This window comes from Chelon labrosus (genome assembly GCF_963514085.1).
Source record: "Chelon labrosus genome assembly, chromosome: 17".
Taxonomy (NCBI): domain Eukaryota; kingdom Metazoa; phylum Chordata; class Actinopteri; order Mugiliformes; family Mugilidae; genus Chelon; species Chelon labrosus.
In genome coordinates this window covers 19,812,276-19,833,505 of record NC_140350.1, presented here as the reverse complement: position 1 = coordinate 19,833,505, position 21,230 = coordinate 19,812,276, and the positions used below count along the sequence as shown (strand labels likewise).

The following is a 21,230-nucleotide window of genomic DNA, read 5'->3' as shown; positions in this document are numbered from 1 at the left end:
TCGGTGGAGTTTTATTGCACACGTAAAATGGAAGTCTCCCTCCTTTCACCGCGCTTCAAATAACACCGTTCGGCTCGACCGAGTTTGATAATACTGTTTCTGTTTTCATAAGTATAAATATCCAGGTTTTATTTCGTGCAACAGCATCTCGCGTGCATTCAGGCAAGCGTTTTAAGGCACTGAAGAGGTTTGGTGCCCAAAAAAAATAAGCTACGCCGTGGAAAAGACAACCATCGTTTGAGAAATGTACTGTAAAACCTTTATTTTTTTTTTAAGTGGATATATTTAATATGGAATAAGGGTGCTGGATAACCTTGAGGGGACCTGCACAAACACAACGAAAGGGAGAGAAATGAATATGGAAACCTAGAAATGTGTACATAAGGGTGCATATTCTATATATTTGCACTTGCATGGTTGGTTTTTTGCTCAGACTGGATGTTTCCAGCCTTCTTTTGACTCATTTGAGTATTTTCTAAAATCGCACGTCATACGGTTTTTAAGCAGCGAGCTTTCACAAACAGAAGAATCCGTCTGCCAACGGATGCCTCAATACAACCTTAATGAAGATGAAATGGTCGGCGAAGTTACCATTTATAATGCTAATAATCAGTCATTATTTCTATCTTGGAATTAAGCTCTTCTGAACTTGGTGACAGCGGGGTTTCTGCGGGGTCATTTCGGGACATTCTGTGCCTGTGGTGAAATTCGCGAAAGAAAAAATATAAAAATAAATAAATAAATCAACAGTTCTTCTTTCCCTGATTTGTCTAATCAAAACTGCATACCACTGGCTTGATGCTTCGTTAATGGATGCTTAATTGAAACCAGCATTGCCCCAACTGGCCTGGGACTAATGCGACTCTGCAGGGGATCAACTGGAGCCTGCATGGCATTCAAGCTGCGCCGCTTGTTTGAAACAGTGTCAGAGTTATGGCTGTCTTTAATTGGCAGCATTAAGACCCCGGGCCCCCTTTTAAAAGGGAAAAACAGAAGGGAAATTAGAGCAGGAGATGGGGTTGAAGGAGAGAGACGAAAGGGCAAAAGAAGAACTGATGTGAGACAGACAGAATCGGGAAGAAGCGACGGGCGACTCGCTGCGAGGCTCAGTAGGAGAGCCAACGATCCCTCTGGGGTCCTGACAATGGGCTGACTGTGACTGTGACTGCGCCTGCTGTAAATCTGCTTCTGTCTGGAGCTTGATTCGGCGAGGGGATCATAAAAACATCATTTGTGGAGACTGTTTGTCTGACAGCATGTCTGTCTGTCAAAACAGAGGATCCCTAGAAGCAATGGTGCCGATTCCACAAGAATGAATGCAGCTTGAAGACGGCGATGATGGATGTGTAGTTCCATCCAAACATTTTTTTATTTATTTTTTATTTATTGTTTGTTTCTGCATACATAACTTTTATTGGATTTCCTAAGAGTTTTCAGCAATCAGCACCAGAGTTCATTCGGCCAAATGCGATAAACAAAGAAGCTGAAAACGTTTGCGAACACTGACACACAAGACGTGGGTTTTCTTTCCTTTTTCCACAACATCACACCCTTTTTCTAGGTCAGATCTAACCGTCGATATTCTTTGTAGGCTTTTAATTGAGTTGTACGATATCTCAATATCTCAAGAAAAGCTGTTTTTCATATTGTACTTCCCCCTAATTTCTAGAAACGGGAGAGAGAGAGAGAGAGAGAGAGGGACAAGTGCTGTGTAAACCCCTTCACCTATATAGAATGAAAACCTAAGGATTTTATTCGTATGACTGTCGCTGATGAACTGAAATTGAAAGTTGAGACAGTCACCGTCTCTAAATTTGCTCATTCTTTCCTTTGAATTGGGTGCCTGGCTGTAGTCACTGTATTAGCATCCCTTCCCACAAAGATTTCAACATGTCTGTTTTAATAAAGGTGATTAAATGCAACACAAATTACTGAATAATTGCTTTGAAAATTGTGGCAAGACGTTTCCACGAACAGAAAGTGCTCGCCCCGAACGAAAGCTACAACAGAGAGCTGCCCCGTCACTTCAACGCAGGCCCCGGAAGAAAAAAAAAAATAATAAATCAAAGATAGCGAAAATGATTCACTCTGGCTGTGGCAACTACTGCCGCTCTGTTTGGTTTTCTTCAAACAAGTCCACTTCCTATTGTTGAAAGTAAAAACTGACTTTCGAGATTCAAATTAGCCCTGGATTTGCGTTCCTTTTTCCTTGAGTGCGGTGGTGAAACGGTTAAAGGTGTTCTTAAGGTGTCAAGAGTCTGTTTCAACTGGGGCTGTGGTTTTGTTTCACCAGGTGCACAACGCGGTTACCGTCTTCTCATTGTTTACTGCTAACTCCCTTCCGCTACTGCAGTTATCTTCTTCCTTCATTGTTCTTGCTCTCGATCGGCCTCTCTACCGCTTTCAATTTTCTCTCTCTTTTTTTTTTTTCAGCCTCGCTCTTCAGCCACTTTCTCCTCTTTCTCCATCAGCCTTTTCCTCCATCTGATCAACCCAATCTGTACCCATCTGATAAATCAGATGATGTGTTTCTTTTGTTGTTCACTTCCTGCCCACCCACCTCTTCCCTTTCATCTGTCCTTGGTGTGCATACAGTGTTTCCCACATACATGTCCTGTACTATGTGCAACACCTACACCGTCACGCACGCCCACACCCTGTCACACACACACACACACACACACACACGAACACACACGAACACAGACGCTCACGCAGATCGACCACAGTGCACTGCATATCTCAGTTGCTCTAGTTTTCGTTTGGCCCTGAAAAACGTTCACACAAGCTGATTTACCACAACACCTCACACACACCTACATACACTCATAACACTGAATAAAAACGCTTATGAGCTCTGTTAACTTCCTGACACATACTTAGCTTTCAGTGACATCAACTTTGTTGTCATTAAAGCTTTTTTGTTTGTTTGTGTTTTTTTTTTATGCCTTCCTTTTTAGCATTTCACGCCTCCGTCCGCCTACTGTCTTCCCTTCCTCTTTCGAGGCGACAAGTCGTTTGCTCGAGGCCGGCCCCACGCCCCTCGCCCCTTTCTCTTTCCATCAACACCCCGAATCACAATTGGAATCACGGTTCGCGCTTTTAATGCTCTCATCGCGTGTCCACTTGTGTGCGTCTGCGTGAGCGTCGCGTCTCTTTAAGTTTTCTGCAGACAAACACAAAAGGGTTCCCATGCCCAGAAAACGCGGGGATGGGTGTCGCTCCATAGTCTGCAAAACACGGCGAAACAAAGGTAGGAAATCAATTTGACGCATGGCTGGGCTCCTTTTGAGGAAACCTGTTGAAGAGGGAATTCCTCCCTTTTCTGGCTAAAATAAAAAAATGACATTAACAGATGGACTCTGCGCCAAAAAACATATGTGCTTACACAAACTGAAGGCTTTTGATAATGATTACGTTGGGGGAAGTGGCTTAGACAATTGACAACAGGACAGGTGGGAATAACGGTAATAAGCTACTGGAAGGTCTGGGAAATGTTAACAGTAGAATTAGTCATATGAGCTAGAGTGAGACGTGACATCGTCTACTCTTGTATCAGCTTGGCACATGAGATTAATGCTTGTGGCAGTGGTTATTTTTACAAGATTTTGCACATGATTCCCAGTTGGGCAAAGTTTGTACCAGCCTGAACTAGTTGACAACGGTCGGGGAGTGTGAACCGATTACCAACACAACTGCAAACACAGCCAATGAAAAAGAGAGGGTGGGAGATGGGAAATAGCGTCAGAGGACGACGGGAAGTAGCGGGAATATCAAAATGACGACGGCGAACAGCGAGAGCAGCGATAAGGCGAACCTGGACCACAGAAATGAAGGACAGATTAATGGAGTCATGGCAGGAGGGGTACAACTGTCACCCTTGCGAGAGTTTGCACAAGACTTTGATGTGTTCGCTTGGCTTTAGTTGGCTTGACAAATCCCTCATCAGGTTTTAAGTGTGTGATGCTCAGTCTTTCAGTCGGCATGCAAGAATCTGCTGAAACCAGCGTGTACTCTTAGTCTTTTCAGAATCTGTAAAGACTGTGTAAGTTGTGTAGCGTGTCCCCAGCTTTGGTTACAGAACAACCGAGTCACCAATGACTGGGAAGACACGGCTAACCTTGAGCTAGCTGCTGTTGGTCAGTCAAGTAAATACGCCCAAGTTGTACACAGACTAGACTATAAGTAGCCGGGCCTGAACGATACCTGGATATGCTAATTAGCACAGGATATGCTCTCTTTTACAACTTCTTTGAACAGATACCCAACAATGGCCCACGACAGCAGCACAAATGCCACGCGGGAGCATCTCAACAGACAAGATCCGTGTGATGTCTGACTCTCGGTTGGCGGTCTGTGGCTGGGGGTTTGCAGACGTGCCCTTATCTGTCGTGTTTACGACAAGAAATCGACGGTTGTAAGCAGTTTTGTTCACGCACGTACTGCATCGGCCTATAAAAATGAATAAACAACCTTTTAATTTTAAATGTTCATGCAGACTAGTCACTTGTGACAGAAGGAACTAATACTCAGCGCTATCCATCAGCCATCTAATCAATGGCAGACCGAAGTAAAACAACGCCTTTCTGAATCTGATTAGATCTACGCTGAATATATCTTCGATACCATGAGGTAAAAGTTTGAAATGGTGCCATCAATCAGAGGAAACATGAAGGATAAAACATTAATTAACATTTATTAACAGCTAACAGGGTGTCCTCTTTAAACAACACACACACACACACAGAGTGCCTTCAGCTGCAGCTGCATTGGCTGTGTTCATGATGTAAGTAAGAGTGTCAGTGTAAATAAGAAAAAAGGAAGTGAAGACATACAGTAGAATCTGTACTATGAGTTTATATGAGTATGGATAAGTGTGTTGTGTGATTTCAGTACATGGAAGTATTAGTGGTTTTAGTGTGTATATGTGTCATATATAGATATATATATATATATACATACACGTGTGTGTGTGTGTGAACAGCATATGAAGGTGGTGGCTGCTTCCTTTCCACAGAGTATCATACAAGGGAGGATAGACTTCTGCTCGCGTGTGTGTGTGTTTGTGCGCGCAAGTGTGTGCGTTTAAGATCACAGCCATGTGTGCTGGGCTGCTTCATGCGGCTGTGGAGGCTCCAGCTGGTCTGGGCAGAGCCACGGGCACCGGGTGGAGGAGGCGGGGGAGGAGGAGGAGGAGGAGGAGGAGGCGGAGGATGGGGTTAGGGTTTCACTTGGTCGACTATTTTTATGAACACTATTTCAATAACATGCATATTAAAATGATGACAAAGGTCGGGCGGCGGAGGTTGAGGTCTGGAAGGTGAAACTGGTGGGAGAGGGTAAAGTCATCACAGGACGCGATCAATTACTGACATCCACACACCATAAATGGACGTTTCTTAACAGTAAAAAACCCACAATGATGAAGTAAACCTAAAGAGCTGTTTGTTTTTAGTCAGTGATCAGGTAAACCACTCAGATCATTAACTAATGATCAGATAAGAGCCAGTCCACCAATGGGTGGGGTTTTCTGCCGGAAAGATAGTTGAGCTCAGTCGGTTTAAAACTTAGACTTCTAGACTTGACTTTAAACACTTAAGTGAAAAACAATCCCCAATTTTTTAATCTGTCTTCTAAAAAATTCACATTTTGTACGCAACCCTATGTTTTTAATGTAGAATAGGAATTAGGACAACTTGTAAAATCATCGCTATTACTCAGTTCAGCTCCTTAACTGACAGAAAATAAAAAGTTGCATTGATAAGAGATTACTTATTCAGCTATTCTTTCTCAAATGTCAAACGTTTGCAGATTTCCCTAACCTTCTTTGACATTCAAACTTATGTCCTTACATGTCTGAGTGGGGATAACAACCGTTATGAATTTGTCACATTGACTGGCAAACTTTTGTGACATTTTAGCAGCCAAGTGATCAATCAGTAAACGTTTGCTGCGTAAACAGAACGCAATCATGGCTCGTTTCCTAATGACTAATACATCGGTACGGGTCATATACCTGCTCCGCTTGGGCGGCGAGCCTCGCAGTTTTGCAGAAAGAAGCAGAGGAATATTTTAATTATTAATGGCAGTGCAGAGGGAGAAAGAGCTGGTAAGAAAGTCTTGATGTTCTCTCAGGCTCAAAAGAAACGAGACGAGGGAAAGAGACGCATCCACTACACTAAATCAAAATCCCGTCCTGTGCACCAGATCCACACTCTGGAAGCACACACCTCTGTTTCTCAGACTGTAAACAGGTTGTAAATTTCCTTAGAGGGCACGTGGCAAATACGCATAAGGCCGCTGTCGTCTGAAGGCCAGCACAGAGGCTAACTACACAAGTAGGAAACTCACTAAAGGCTCATTTAAGGTACTGCGACACACAGATGGCGTAACCTACGTATGTAGCCTACGCCGGTACGAGCCATTTATACTCGTGCACTCGTCAGTCTGGCTCGCTCTGTAAAAACGCTAGTCTGCGCTGCGTCTTTTTTGTTTCTACTTCCTGCTTCTCTCTCGACAACGCCGGCTGAAACTTTCGCCCGAACGCGAGTCGTACGAACGTTTGCATCTCCGAACCTCCTCCGTTAACTTTTCCTCGATGCGTTCCATCTCCACTGATCCAAAACGATCAACTGGAAAACTGCCGAGATGGAGAAGCAGCCGGAAATGCTAAAGTGGAAACACGCCACTACTACCAAGCGGACCAAGTCTAGACCAAGTCTAAACCGTCTAACACCTACACAGCAGATAAATATTTCCAGTTTGCATGAGACAGACTGCTCTTAACTTTCTTTTCTCCTCATCTTTCTTTCTTCTGCACAGGTCTGTGGTGTTACATACTCACGCAGGCTAATTCTACATATTAGACACACAGCACATCAAGGCAGATTCATGATTACTAAACGTCCCCGAGATTTAAACTTCTGATTTGAAACAAATAATAATCTGGCATTTGATTGTTTCTTTTTTTTTTTCTTTTTCGGAAAGTACGAGATGAATGCGAGCGCGCCACTACTATACGAGGAGGGTAATTCTGGTCTAGAGAGGTAGTGACTTTGCTTTGTGAAACTGCTTGATTATTGACAGTAATGGAGAGGAAATGAAACAAGACTTTAATTCCCATAGGTCACATGATTTCTTTAAAGAAAAAAAAAAAAAACACTCTCACTCACACAGAGACAGAAACCAAGTGTAGGGCGCAATCACCTGAGTCTCACTTGATTTTGCACGACAACAAATATGTGGCACAGAAAGGTGGCATCTATGTTTCGTATCTGCATGGATGGTTTTGCTTTCATCAGGCAGAAATAAGGCTACAACTGCAGGCGTCTAATGGCAGGAATAACGCTTCGGTGCTACTATAGTTTTAAATAAACTTTATATTTTAAATGCTAGTTGTTGTTCTTAATATATCTCGATACCTCCTGACGCTGAGAGGTGGTCAGAGTAGTCCTCTGGTCAGCGGTTTATACTTGGCCATTTTCCACTGACCAAGGTCACACCAGAGAGGAGGGGTTCAGCCTCCGATTGTGGCCCACTAACCTACAAAGTTTGTGATGTGGTTCTGTGTGCACACTGAGTCTTTTAATGTCCACACAATGACAGAGCGGGCTACACACTGATCCTATTAATAGGACCTACCACTGTTGGTCCTGGGTTAGAGTTTACTGATTGTGAAGAGAAAATGTGTTCAAGTGACAAAGAAAAGGCCACGTTTTTGCTCTTTTAATTCACTACTTTAAAATGTCCACAAGTTTTAGCGATGTTTAAGTTCTGCGGTTTACTTGAGTTGGACATTTAGTTAATTTGGCGCCTCTTTCTACCATAAAGCCAACATCATACACAATAACAAGCTTAAACTTTGCTATATGAAATCAAAAAACATTGAAAAACTTCAAAATGTGAAGGTGGACGGTGATGCATTGCCTGATACATGTGACTCTGTCAAAGGGAGGCCGCTATCACTGATTAACTACGAGCTGAGCGCACACATCTGGGAGGTCTGGACGGCTCACTCTGTAAACAGCAAACGAAGAAGAATCTCTGCGCGGTTTCGCTCCACAGGGCAATGACTCACCTGGGCGCAACATCCCACAACACACGGTGACCTCACGGACAAACAGCGAGGGCCAAACAAAGAGCCGGCTTCCGACACATGACCTCAAATCTTTGTTCAAATCTCTTTTTCGGTCCTGCTTAAAACGTGACCGCCGTTCTCTTTGTTTGCAACTTTTTGCAGTGCTTAAGTGTCCCACTTTCTCCCCCTTTCGCACGATGCGCAAGCTTACTGTACACGACTTAACCTCAATTCTCCACACTTCGCTTATCTCTCCTGCAACAACCTCCTGTGCCAGCTTAAGAGCAAAGGCGAACACCTTAAAAGCGCTCATCGCAGAGCAGGCAGTCTAGTCTAGACTGAAGACGATTGATCGATGAATTCTGCAAACTCGCCTGAGTTCTCCCTCAACTACCTGTTGCGTCAACACCGGACCCAGGTGCATCCGAAATGCTACATGCTTTACTACAAACGTAAAGGATGGCGCAAGAATGAAGGCGAGCCGCTGAGCGTTTGATTCAATGGGTGATGGTGGCAAAAGTGAAAGGCAGATGGAAAAGAAAAAACACTTTCTTCAACATGTTTGACCTCTAGCATCTACTTGTGACAGGATGCGTGGGAGGAATTATGGGAAATGTGGTCTTCATTTAAAGAAACACTAGCACTAACAACGCCACATGAGGTTACTAACTGTCAAAACCTCTTGTTCTCATTTTTGTTTCATACCAACAGCAGCAAGGTCTCACACTTAAATTGACGTTCACCTCTCGCATGGTTAGACAATTCAGCGGGCGACAGCTTACGTGCTTCATCTGTATTAACGTGCACGAACGTATGAAAGACGGGGGGGGAACGAAGTTAATAATAATCAAACAAACCCACACTTCCTTTGCCAACACCTGTCTTTTACTGCTCTACCACTGCCTCCCCCCCTCCTCCGCCCCACGTTCCCTCAACGCCGGAAAGAAATAAGTGGATGAATAATTACAGGTATAAACACCTCGGGGCCATCCAAAGGGTTTTTTTTTTCCCCCCTCTTCTTCTGATATTCTTTTAAACATTTCCGCCTCTTGAAATAGTCTTCTGAACCGTTTCTCTTCAGGTGCCTTCACAGGCCGCTACTTCAAAGCCGGCGGGCCGATGAGGAGGCTCTTATGGTCATTTGTATTTTAATCTTACCCTCCCTCCCCTTCCCTCCCTCCCTCCCTTCATAATGCTCCCTTTACCTCTCCAGCACTCCCTCTTTAAAAATCTATTTATCAGTCTTCATCCGCATCTGTTTTGATCTTTTGCCCATATTTCCTGTCTGCGAAGCAGCGGGGCCTTTCGTCTACCTGAGACTGACTGAACATAGCAACCTGTGACAAACAAGTCCACCCACAGACTCGGTTATTTATAAATTTTATGTATCTGTGATGCTCCTCACCGCAGGATAAAAATCCTCCGCCTGGATTGATCTGTACTAGAAATATCATTTGCACAACATTTGGTTGAATTAAACAGAAAATTAAATCTTCCTGGACTTTTGAGGAGCATTTTGCATTACTTTCCAATATTACTGCCACGAACCCATAGTGAAAACGAACCGGCATTAACCGACTGAGCATGAAACTAACCTTCAGTTGAGAACCCGGCTCCAAACAGTCCTATCCATCACAATCACGCTGCCAGCGTTTATCAACGTCTGCATGTTGTTTTTTTTTTTTTTTTACTTACAGTTGCAAATTTTGCAAACTCACGTGTCGGTGCTGCTGGGAACTTTCAAAACGAGGTGGAGGAGAGGAAGCCAAGGCCCAAAGTGTCGCCTCGAGACGACAACAGCACCGTAATGCTTGTAAAATGTTAATTTGAGCTGGAAACAGCAGCAACATGCTTTGCAGCGTAAATCGAGGCATGCCGTGTACCTGGCACTCTACGGTGCACAAGTGTTATTGCTTTTCAACCGAGCAGCATGTCCGATACCATGGGTACACCCAGGTTTAGTAGATATCTCAGCAAAATCAACGCTGCATATGTACAGATTAACTTAATCCCAGCGACACAGGAACTCGATCAGGATTGGGTTAACAGGCTGACTCATTAATGGTTCTAGCACCAATATAATGTTGTAAATGTCCGTCCGTCAAATCAGTGAATCTTCTCCTTGTCCCAACTTTCCACCATTAAAGCTAAACAGCGATATGTTTTTCTTCTGCAGATTATATTTGAGGTTTCAAAAGGCGACTGGTTTCTGATAATGTATTTATTTAGCTGTTATTTATAGAGATGCAAATGAGGAAACTCATCTCAGCACAAAGAAAGGGGGATTTCTGCATGTTTGGCCGGAGCAATAATGAAGATTTCAAGTCTTATCATTACCCTCATTGCGCCAAACTGTCGCTATACAAACCATAATCTCACACTTACATACATTACAACAATGCCACATCCTCCGCGAGTTTATCTTGAAAACTTGGACGGGATGCGACGTCGATGATAACGCTCCTAAGGGTTGATTAATATTTAACTAGAATAAAACCTTAACAAGACAATGTGCAGCCTTTGCGTTTAAACCCAGCCTCTGCTGCCTTCTAGTGAAAGCTGCTTTTCTTTTAGGCCTCTTAAATCCGAGTGAGTGGGGTCCTTATCATAGCGAGTCAGAGGCAGGGAGGCCCCAGCTCCGCTCATCCCAGCCCTTGGGTCTGCATGAAGGAGGGATTAGGGAGGCCTCAGCCTGTGTTGCTGCCATTGTTTACCAAAGGACTAAGGGAAGGCTGAACAACCCCCCTGTCAACACCGCAACACAATGGGAAACAAGGAAGTGGCAAGATCCTAGAGGCTTGCACACACACATGCCATTCCCTTGATCTTGGAGGATCGAACTCGTATTATTTAAGAGATACAAGGAGGAGGAAAGGGGGGCGGGGAGGGGGAGCAAGAGCGGCCGATTTCTGAATGGATACAAGGAAGAGGAGGAGACCCATGAAAAAGTTTAAGAAGACATGAAACTTTAACGCAAAGGAAACACAAACAAGCTGAGCCGTTGAAGCGGGCAGACGCGACCAAACTCCTTGCATGACTTGGAAATCCTAGTTTCGGTTCAGAGATGGCCACAAAGGGACATTTCGAGGGCTAAACTGTTCAAAACAAACACTCCAGCTGAGCCGTAACAGTCTTAGAAATGACGATGCTTCACCCCTACCTTTCCCAAACATGCTTTTTCTTTTTTTTTTTTTGGTAAGTGAAATGAAATGTCAAGTGAGCAGGAAATCCCCCCCCCACCACCACGAAACAGAGCACACTGAGCTGTTAAACGCAGATTTGTAAATTCCTCTGACTGGCTGCGTAACTTCTACCTGCATTTAAATCAAACATTTACTGTTATCCCAAAGAAGCCGGTTAATATAGTAAGCCATTTACAGTCAGTGTCCAGGTGCACTGAGCGGGAAAGTGTTTTACAGCGGTGTGTTGTCTTCAGAGCTTGCTGACGTCTTCGTGTGACCACAGCTTCCACATCACAGGGAGTTTCACAGCCTCTCTGACAGTGACGACAACTGCATGCAGCCAAATATCAAATATTAGGTTCAACTGCCTCACAATTTATAGATAATGACCCCAAGAATAAAACAAGCCCACCGTCTCGCAGTCTGCGTAGAGAGTTTTGACTAGTGTTGCTCAGCTAAAAACAAACCCCCCTTTGAATCACATTAAGAACCGGCTTCATCAGACTCCCATTAAAACTCACTTTGACTAAAACACGTAAAAACCGAAATCCGAACTGAACAATAAACACACCAAACGCACCGAGCTCCTTTGATGCGTATTCTTTATTGATTGAAATCTGGGCTCGTTAAAATATAACCACTAACCATCAATCTCCCCTTATGCATTAGTCACGGGCCACTTCACAAAATGTACAGCCACTGTTTTTGCTTTGGTGGGCAGGTCAAACAAACACCATTCCACCTCCAAGAACAATCAGACACAACAAGCTCTTCTTCTTCTGCTGCTGCTGCTGCTTTATTTCTTTAACAGAGAACTTTCACGGTTCACAAACGTGCCATCATTTATAGAGCTCGTATCCTCTTAATTATTAACGCTGCAGCCGGAATAGCGTAATAAGCTTTTATTGTGAAGCCCGTTCAGGAAGCGGAGCTCGAGTCACAGACAACTAAAGAGTTTGACTGTGGAAGATGCCAGACGTATTTATTCAAAATCTATTGTCGCATGAGGTTTGTCCGCGAAACAACGATCGCACCTCCTGCTTTCCAATGAGCAGCCCACACTGCCCACTAATATCACACATATTAGGGGAAATACTGCAGCCGTTAGTCAGCTGTGGAAGCGTGCGATAAATGGTCATGTGATTAATAGTAAACACAGAGTTTCTTGTGTTCATTCTCTCTTCAATCCCTTCAGAAACCAAAATCAAGCATTGATCAACATCAGCGACGAACACGCTGCGGTAACTTGATAGTGCAGCAGGGATAAACACAGATATTTTCAGCTACTCAGAAGCACTCCCAGCAACTGGTGGAGCTTCGGGGTGTTGCTAAATAAAACAGGTTCGATGCTTTCCAACAACAAAGTCCTCCAGGTTGAATGTCTAATACCCTTAATACCTATAACTCAAGAGTTAATGGAGCTCTTGGGCTTTATCCCTTCTCTGGGTCCACGATTTTTATAGTTCACATGTGCTGTAAAGGACACACAGAGGTTGACAGGTGCTTGTAAAAAGAGGACGAGGAATGAAAAGGCGAATAGGAAAGAGAGTTGGGAGAAAGATGAGTGGATGCTGAAGAGTGAGAAGCGCTTATTTCTGCAGCGGCGTCTTCCCTCTGCTCGGGTCTGACTCCCTGAGACGACAGAGATCCCTTCAAAAACACTGTCTGCTGGTAATCCACAGCGTTTTACACGCACACACACACACACACAGCTGGGGAAAGAACACGCCGCACTCACACAACACACGGCAAACATTAGCACACAAAACACACCATGAACCCCCGGATACAAACACAAGCCTGAGGCAACAAACTGGAGGAGAAAACATGCAAATGAACACAAACACACGTTAAAAAAAACGAAATAAATAATAATAACAAAAAACATGCAAAACCTTAGATACATACAAATGACTTAGTGTAATGAACTTGGACAACAAGCGTGCACATGCACACAAAAACCGCCTCACACACTCCAGATAAACCTTTATCCAAAGACAACAAGCCGAGGGAGTTTAGTCATATCTCCGAATCCCTGCAAATCTCCTTCTTTGGCCACTTCCCCTGAAAGGATGGCTGATATCTCCATTAATGTACCAACAGTGAAATGTCCCATGAAATGCTTTAATAAAGAGCATTATCGCTGAATGGGATAAGAAAGGACTTTGCAGCGGTCTCTCTAGTGTGCAGTCACTTTGTAAAGATGTTAACATTAATCCCCAAATAATATCAGCGCGCTTTATCCGTCTTTGCGTCCATTTCGGATATTTTGCTTTGGGAAATAAAATCTTGCAGGGCAACAGCAGCTCTGGCAAATTCTCCTTCCTCTTGTTTGTGGACAGGTTTGTATTCAAACTTTCTTTCCGCCAGGCAGCGACGCATCAGTTACACAAATATATATTCAAAAAGGGACAAATAACCTCATGTAAAAACCAGACTACACTCGCAGAATGAAACATGTACCCACACGCTTTACCCAGAGATGGGGAGGCAAAGACTCAGACAGACAAATATTACATTTAAATTCTGACTTTCAGCCATTCAGACGACGCTCTCGCAATGAGCTCAGCACTTTTACAGGAATACAGAAAGCTTGTGAGAAACTGTTGTTGTGTGTTGGACTTCGCCGGTAAACGACAACAAGATAACAACGCCACCTATGGATGCAGGAATAATTAGTTGGCGCGGAAACAAAATCTCCTCAAACGCCTCGCTTTGGTCCGGGAAGCGGTTCGAGGATGAGACGCAACGAGGAAGAGCGACACCGTAGGTTAGAGGATGAATTTACTCTGGAATGATTTCACGATTTAAGAAAATATATCTCTGCGGCGGTTGAACACATGGCCGCAGAGCTGAACCAACACCGATCAATCGAAATCATCTGCAGAAGAAGGGAAAAAAAAGTCTTCTGCAGGGATAGACGGGTGATTTAGAGTCTACGTTCTTATCGCTGAACGTGTGAGTTGACCAAGAAAGCCACATAAAACTAAAGTATTGACAGAAAGCGCATCAATTATTCTGATAAATCTGCTTTCATCTCCTTGAATCTAAGCACTTGCTTGCTGCTTATTACATTTATGAATATCTTCTGGGTTCACGCCGCTGGTCGGATCCAAAAACTTAATCGTCTGGAAAAATGAAGTGTGGGGGGGGGGGGGGGGGGGCTGCTCAAGATACAATAACTGACTTCAAGGAAGACTTCCTTGAGCTAACATGAGAAGCAAGAGGAAGAAAAGTGAAGCCCTTGCGCCGTGCGAACGACGCAGCGCAGCATGTGACCGGGATCACAGCGCAGTTGTGATCCATCTCTTCAATCCATAATCACCACCGACCCCTTCACCCCCACCCCCCCTTCATCACCACCCCACCAAACACATCCCACAAACCACTACTCTCAGCCTTTTCAAGTGGCAGGTAGACGGGGCCCGATGCGCCGCTACTGCCACACAACCAGCGGGCTAATTACAAGGGAAGCAGCAACAAGTGAGCATTGTGTGGAGTCTCGAAGACGCACAGGGGAAAGAAAGTGCTCTTTATCTCCCCCCCCTCCTCCTCGCCCTCCATCCCCACCTCCACCTCCACCTCCACCTCCAATCCCACCCTCGACAAGAGCGATCTTCTTGAGAGGCTTCTTTCGCGGGGTTTGGCACTTCAGGGTCGGATTGAAGAGAAGAGAGGAGAGGAGAAGAGAAGAGGCTCGCCGACGAGCGACACATACCATCACACTTTGCTCACCGTGTTTGTCTAACACGATGCCGGATGTGCTTGTGTTATGCAACGACAAGCTAGAAGAAGGAAACTGCGCTCCCTCGCACCAGGATTCATTCAATTATATTCTCAGCCAACCCGGGCAGAGAATATCAGACTCAGGAGGAATGCGATTTCCTCTGAGACGCCGTAGTACATACGTACCTTTCTAAACAAGCTCACCTTTAGGTGTAAAACCGCAAAAACAAGTGGCGATGCTACTACATAAACAAACAAGTGAGCTATTTTTGTAGGTGCTCTCGTTTCTAAAATCAACTCCACCAGCTTTGTACATGAGTTAGCGTGAAAAAAAGCAACAGGCAACCAAAACGTACACACTGTGCATTTAAACTGAGCAAAGAAACAGCTTCAACAGACACTGCATGAGCTTGGAAACTGAAAATAAAAACGCCCTTATTTTACTGGTCTGTAACGACTGACTGTCAGCTTTTCTGACCCTTCAGTGGCCCGTTTCAAATCTCCCATGACCAGCCGCTGACAGCGTTGTAAAACACTCTCGGGAACTTCAAAGTGCCATTAAAAAAAAAATAAAAAAAGAGAGAGAGAAATCACATTTTCTGGCCATGGTGCAGATTTTGTGATACAGCAGAATCCTCCTCGACTGCGCCTCGTATTAAAATCAGCCTGCAGCACATGTGAGCTCACAAACAGGCATCTATGCTGTTTAGCAACGTCTTGTCTGCTGGAGCAGGGGGGGCAATTCAGGCAACAGGATTACGCAGCACGTGAAAAATGAATTAGGCACAACTCCTCATGTTTGGTGCAATTAGTCAGCCTATCCACGGTTATTGGCTCTTATGGGTGACTTGAAGGGATTTTTGCGATTAATTTTTTAGGCCTGTCTGGCTGGATGAGTGATAGTGCATACTTGAAATCCTTCCACGAGTCTTTCTGATGTTTCTTTTAGCGGTTTAACACTCAGAGCTGCTATTACGGCTGCTGCAAACCTCTTGTCATTCGGCGCAAACAGATGGAAAACGTCATGTGAAACGGCTCGCGATGACGACATCAATCAGCTCCGGCAAAGGCGTAAACAAAAACAAGTTCTTCTCTCTTTTTTTTTTTTTTTTTTTTTTTTTTTAACCTGCTCTGCCTCGTGAGGCTGCGGCACTTTGATTTCAGTTCGCTCCCGTTATAAATACAGCTTTATTTTACAAGGCAGTGAGTGTGTGAGTGCGTGTGTGTGTGGGGGGGGGGGGGAGCACAGTTCAAAGCCAAATCAGAGCACATGTAAAGTTTGTGACGACTTGCAGTGATGCGACAGTCATCTTCGCCTGACGGGGCCTCCTATGCACCTACATGGCCATTCGCGTCACTAGTGCAGGCATGTTTCAGCACTGGGCTAAAACAAATTGACTGTTTGCGCTTTGTAATTGGAATTGCCGAAGCATTTCTGGGACTCAACCTCCAGACGAGCGCGTTGCGTAATCGTCACGTAATCGAGAAGCTCAAATGAAAATCAATATTTCCTAAAGATATTGTTGTTCAAAACCACTTCAAAGCCAGGAGCCATTAAAAATTCTCTGTAATGTTGTAGAAAAGATGTTTCAGAGATTGTAGTCGAGGCCACGGTCCGCTGATCGCAGCTAAAAATGCAAAAGCGAGAATATTTTTTGGCTAATGTGAGGATAAATTCACCTTTTTTAAGGATTAAATGCACAAAAATGGAGAGGAATTATGAGGAAATTGCAAAATATCAAGAATATGTGTTTTTTCCCTTCAACCAAAAACGATCTCCACCGCTTTATTATTAATATCCACGTTTGTTGCTTCAGGCTTTTGGCCTCTAATTCCGCATTTGCAAACATGCAAAGCACGTCCATCCATTAGTGTGTGTTTTTTTTTTCTGGGATGCAAAAGCATCCCCACCAACACTGGAAACTGTTTATCAGATAAGGCTTGTGAAGTGCCGCGCCATGTGCTCGGAGTTTGGTCCTGGATACTAAAAATGCAAAAAAATCCAAAGTGGGACATAATGTTTTGGAGGTAAAACTGTCCACACAAACACAAAAAAGACCCAAAACATTAGGAGAGAAGCAGTGACCGGTGCACTGTAGCCAGCAGGAGAAAACATAAGTGGACTTACAGATGGAGAAACGGAGCTGTTGGGGAGATAGGGGTCTGGCAGCATCAGGAACGGATACCCTGGATACGTCGGTGACTTGTACATGCCTCCATCTTGTTGCTTCGACACTAAGGTTAGACATGGGGGAAAAAAAACAAAAAACAAGAGTTATAAACTATTAAAAAACAAACAAACAAACAAAAAAAAAAGTTATAAGGCCACATTTGTACATTTGTTGAGTAATTTTATAACCAGGCTCTTTTGGGGATAAATGTGGTGCTGCTCAGAATTTAATTCAAAAATCTTTACTTATACAGTGCTTGTGAGGATTTGAAATAAATCTGATACTTACTCCCACAATGCTGCTAATTGATTTAGCACAAAAAAAAGTAGACACCCAAGATAAATGTGCATACAAAGCAAGTCAGCTATTTACAAGTGTTCTCGCCACTACATGTTATATCCTTGTACGAGCACCGACTACAATACTGGAGACAAAAGTGTTACAACCGTCACCAAGCCTGAGAGGCGTGAACTACTGTAGCCTATGTGTTAATTTATTTCCTACCACCACCCATATTAGGCATCAGAGGCCCTCTCTCTCTGTCTGTGGGTCAGCTATAAGTGGCTTGTTATACCTGCTCGAAAAACACAAGAGACAAACATAGCCTCCCGTGACGCTGCAGAGCATCTCCAGAAAGTGACAAAACTTTTAACGTGGCCAGAGCCGGAGTGACAGAATGTGAAATAACGCCGCCGCCGCGCTCGTATTTTGAAGCCTGCGGGTTTCGCATTTTCCCCCCCGAGACCCTCGGCAGAAACCGCAAAATGGCATTTGATGGGGATTTTGCTCAAAACGGATATTTTTTTTCCTTTTACAGGAGACTGAAATGAGTTACACAAAAACAAGTACACAACCCGGGAGTGATGGTTATAATTAAAGCTGCCGTGTAACTGTGCATTTATGTAAAGGAGGGTTAATACGGGTGGTAAGCCTACAGAAAAGGAACATATCAACGACCCTGGTTGACCTCTCCTTTTGGTAAACCCTGGCAACAATTTACACTCCAAAAAAAAAAGAAATAAAAATGACTCAAATTAGGCTAAAGATCTAAAAAGCATATAGAAACACATAAGGCGTGTGTGCATGTTTTATTTTTATGGAAAATAAAGGAGATTTAACGTCGTGTAAGATGGGGAATAGAGGAAAACCACTCATGAAGTGATATAAAAACACTGAGCTGAAGAGATGCTGGACATTTTTTATAGTGTACACCTGAAAACAAAGTCTTTGAAGTTAACGCAGCAGCGGCTGCACGTGTCCTCGTCACCAAAATACTTGTTACTTTGACACAGTGGGTGGTTTTGTTTTTTTGTTTTGTTTTGTTTTTTGCTTTAGTGCCACTGAAATACAAGTCTACTCAAGTGGCATGCGAGTGAGTGTTTCTGAATGTTTTTTTTTTTTTTTTTTTCTTACCACCGTCGAGATGCTCCCGGTGTTTGTCCGGGAAGCCCCTCTGCTCGCCCTGCTGTCCGCGTCTGACCGCCTGGAAGACACGGAGAAAGTTACTCCAAAACAAACAACAACAACAACAACAATAACAACAAAAGGATATAAATAACTAAAAATGAAAATGAGCTCGGCTGTGACAGCGAGTTTGTAGTGACACTTTAAGGCTCATTCCATATCCTGTAGTAAACCTGCATTTTACAACTGCAGCCGTGAATGCAACTCGCTGCGCGTTTTCATTCAAAAACGCTTGTCAAGCAGCGCGTAAAATAAAACAAGCTTTCCACGCACACACTTCTCTCTCTCTCTCTCGTGCGTACACTCCGTGCCACCTACCGCCGCGTTCGGACTCTGATTTATTTCCGACTCGTTCACCAGAGAGGACTTGAGGTCGGCCAGGTCTCTCTCCGTGAACGCGTTTTCTTGGATTTTCTCCTCTTGCTCCCCTTCGTCTTTGAACGATATCATCTCATCATTCGCTCCCAGGTCGTCCCCGCCGCCGCTGCTGAGCTGAGGCATGTCTACTTTACTCCCCTGCGATGTTATACCACTCTACTTTCTTTGAGAAGAAGAAGAAGAAGGAAAAAAAAAAAAAAAAAGAAAGAAAACACAAAAAAAGTGTAAATAAAAGAAGGGAAATGTCCTCAGTCTGGGGCGACTCCGAAGTGCAGAAAGCCCCAGCGCATGCAGTTTTCTTAAAAAAAAAATAAAATAAAAAAAAAGTTGAGATGTGGCGTCCCCCGGCTGGTTGGTTGGTAGAAGACTAATGTTTCCCTACAACAGCAAACAGCTCATTTGAGCCCAAGACAAGGCGAGGAGTCCCGACATCAAAGGGCGCCGACCGGATGATTGACAGGTCCGATGACTTGTTGGGGGGTTGTACGATTGTTTCTGCGGAGGGTTGAGTCTCTTAAAGAGACATCGCCTCCCTGAGCTCAGCTGAACAGGCATTATTCATGACTTCCAGGGGCGTGTTAAAACCATCCACGGTCCCCTGGCTGATGATGCCTTCAAAAACTTCCCTGCTTTATAGGATTTGCATGCGAATTTAAAGGATGCATCAAATATTTATGGTGTAAAAACTCTATAAAAAGTGAAAAAAAATTGTGAAATTGCAAGATACATGGTTTAAAGATGAATGATGTATATGTTTTCATCTTCTATTTTTATTTTATTTCTCATTGTGGTTGATTTTTTTTTGTCCCGAATGTCCTTCTACCTCAAATTTAAAATTTTAATATAAATAATTTTGTTCTGCCTCATGACCAGTCGTTGAGCACGTCTGCATTATATATATATGTTTTTTCCAATTAAGTTTATTGTATAGAATAAAGTTTATTTATTGGATACCTAAAAAGTTAAGGCTGCTGTCAGGACTGTTGATAGCATTGTATGTTCTGGTTTTATATCACAGCAGCACCGTTTGTTTTTGTTTTTTTATTTCCGGTGATAAAAAATATATATATATATATCTTTTTCAATTTCAATTTCAAGGATACAATGGCGGTATCCGGTATTTACGTGACAACCCCTGACACATACTTACTATCAAATAAAAGCATTTAAATTATAATAAAAAAAAATTCAGATGTTAAATTATACCGTGACGTCGCAAGATTTGGAAAAATTCATTATTTACTAAGAAAATTAAACGATTGTCGAGTGGCGTAATTTGTTTGCACCGTTAAGCTCCTGTTTAAAGTGTTCCCTTTAGGGGAAAGCGCAAGAGGAAATCTTTCCGTTTACTTTAATATTCCCTTCAGTATCACCAAAACAGTTTGGCTCTTAATCTCTCAAGCCAAAGCAAAATCTATCATTTGTTACGTTACTAGCGTTATTTTATTGGCATTGCATATATTTTAATGGCGTCTTGCTGCAAAAACGTGGCGGATGTACGTAACCCTAACACAAACTTAAACTTGTCAGCACCATACTTTTAGCCAACATGAGATGTTTTTATTATATGTCTGAGATTAATCATATGCCGTGACTCAAATAAAATGTCACGAACTTGTCGTTTGAGCACTTGGTGGAAAGAATATGTGACACGTCCTGTCGAAAAATGACTTCCCAACTTGAGAAATGAGATCATCGTAGGAGCACATGAATGCACTGTAAGCAACATGAATGCACTGTAAGCACACTCGAGTATTTAAGGACAAATTAAACATTTCTTAAGGATTACTCTGCTACTTTATTTATCTGGAAGCTACAGTTTACCATAAAACATATCACAAACGTATAAAATATGATGCTTTGTTAAGGAGTAAAATAACATAATTTTAAATAGAGGCAACTACCTCCACCCAAAACACCAAGAATACTTTTAAGAACACTGTAAAATTACTACTTCCTGTAACTAAAATAAAAGGTTTTTCCGTGAACTGAAGCGTATTAACAGTGTGATATTGCTCTCACTTCCTCCACCACTGATTATTACACAGGTACCACAGGATGCACAGAGGTTTTTCCATTTATTTCTTTTACTCTGTTTCCTGTTTACAACATTGAAATGAGAACCACGTGGCTCACTACTTTGGAGATCAGCTACAATCCCAATTTAGCGCTTGTTGTTAACTAGTTTAAGATCAAATTATCTCCAAAAGAGAGTGATTCGCTTTGAATTTT

General features: G+C 43.2%; 1 protein-coding gene across 8 annotated transcripts in view; it reads right to left on the bottom strand.

Annotated features, from left to right (window-relative positions):
* tcf7 (transcription factor 7) overlaps positions 1–19,434 on the bottom strand; it is a 63,824-nt gene extending 44,390 nt beyond the window's left edge. For all 8 annotated transcript variants that reach the window (XM_084564110.1, XM_084564103.1, XM_084564104.1 and 5 more), the window contains exons 1-3: positions 18,939–19,434; positions 18,570–18,639; positions 17,114–17,220 (exon numbers count right to left, since the gene is read on the bottom strand). In XM_084564110.1, the coding sequence (XP_084420236.1) occupies positions 17,114–17,220; positions 18,570–18,639; positions 18,939–19,121 (360 nt within the window). In that variant the 5' untranslated portion in view covers positions 19,122–19,434. The remainder of the gene's footprint in view (positions 1–17,113; positions 17,221–18,569; positions 18,640–18,938) is intronic.
* Between the last annotated feature and the right edge of the window lie 1,796 nt (positions 19,435–21,230).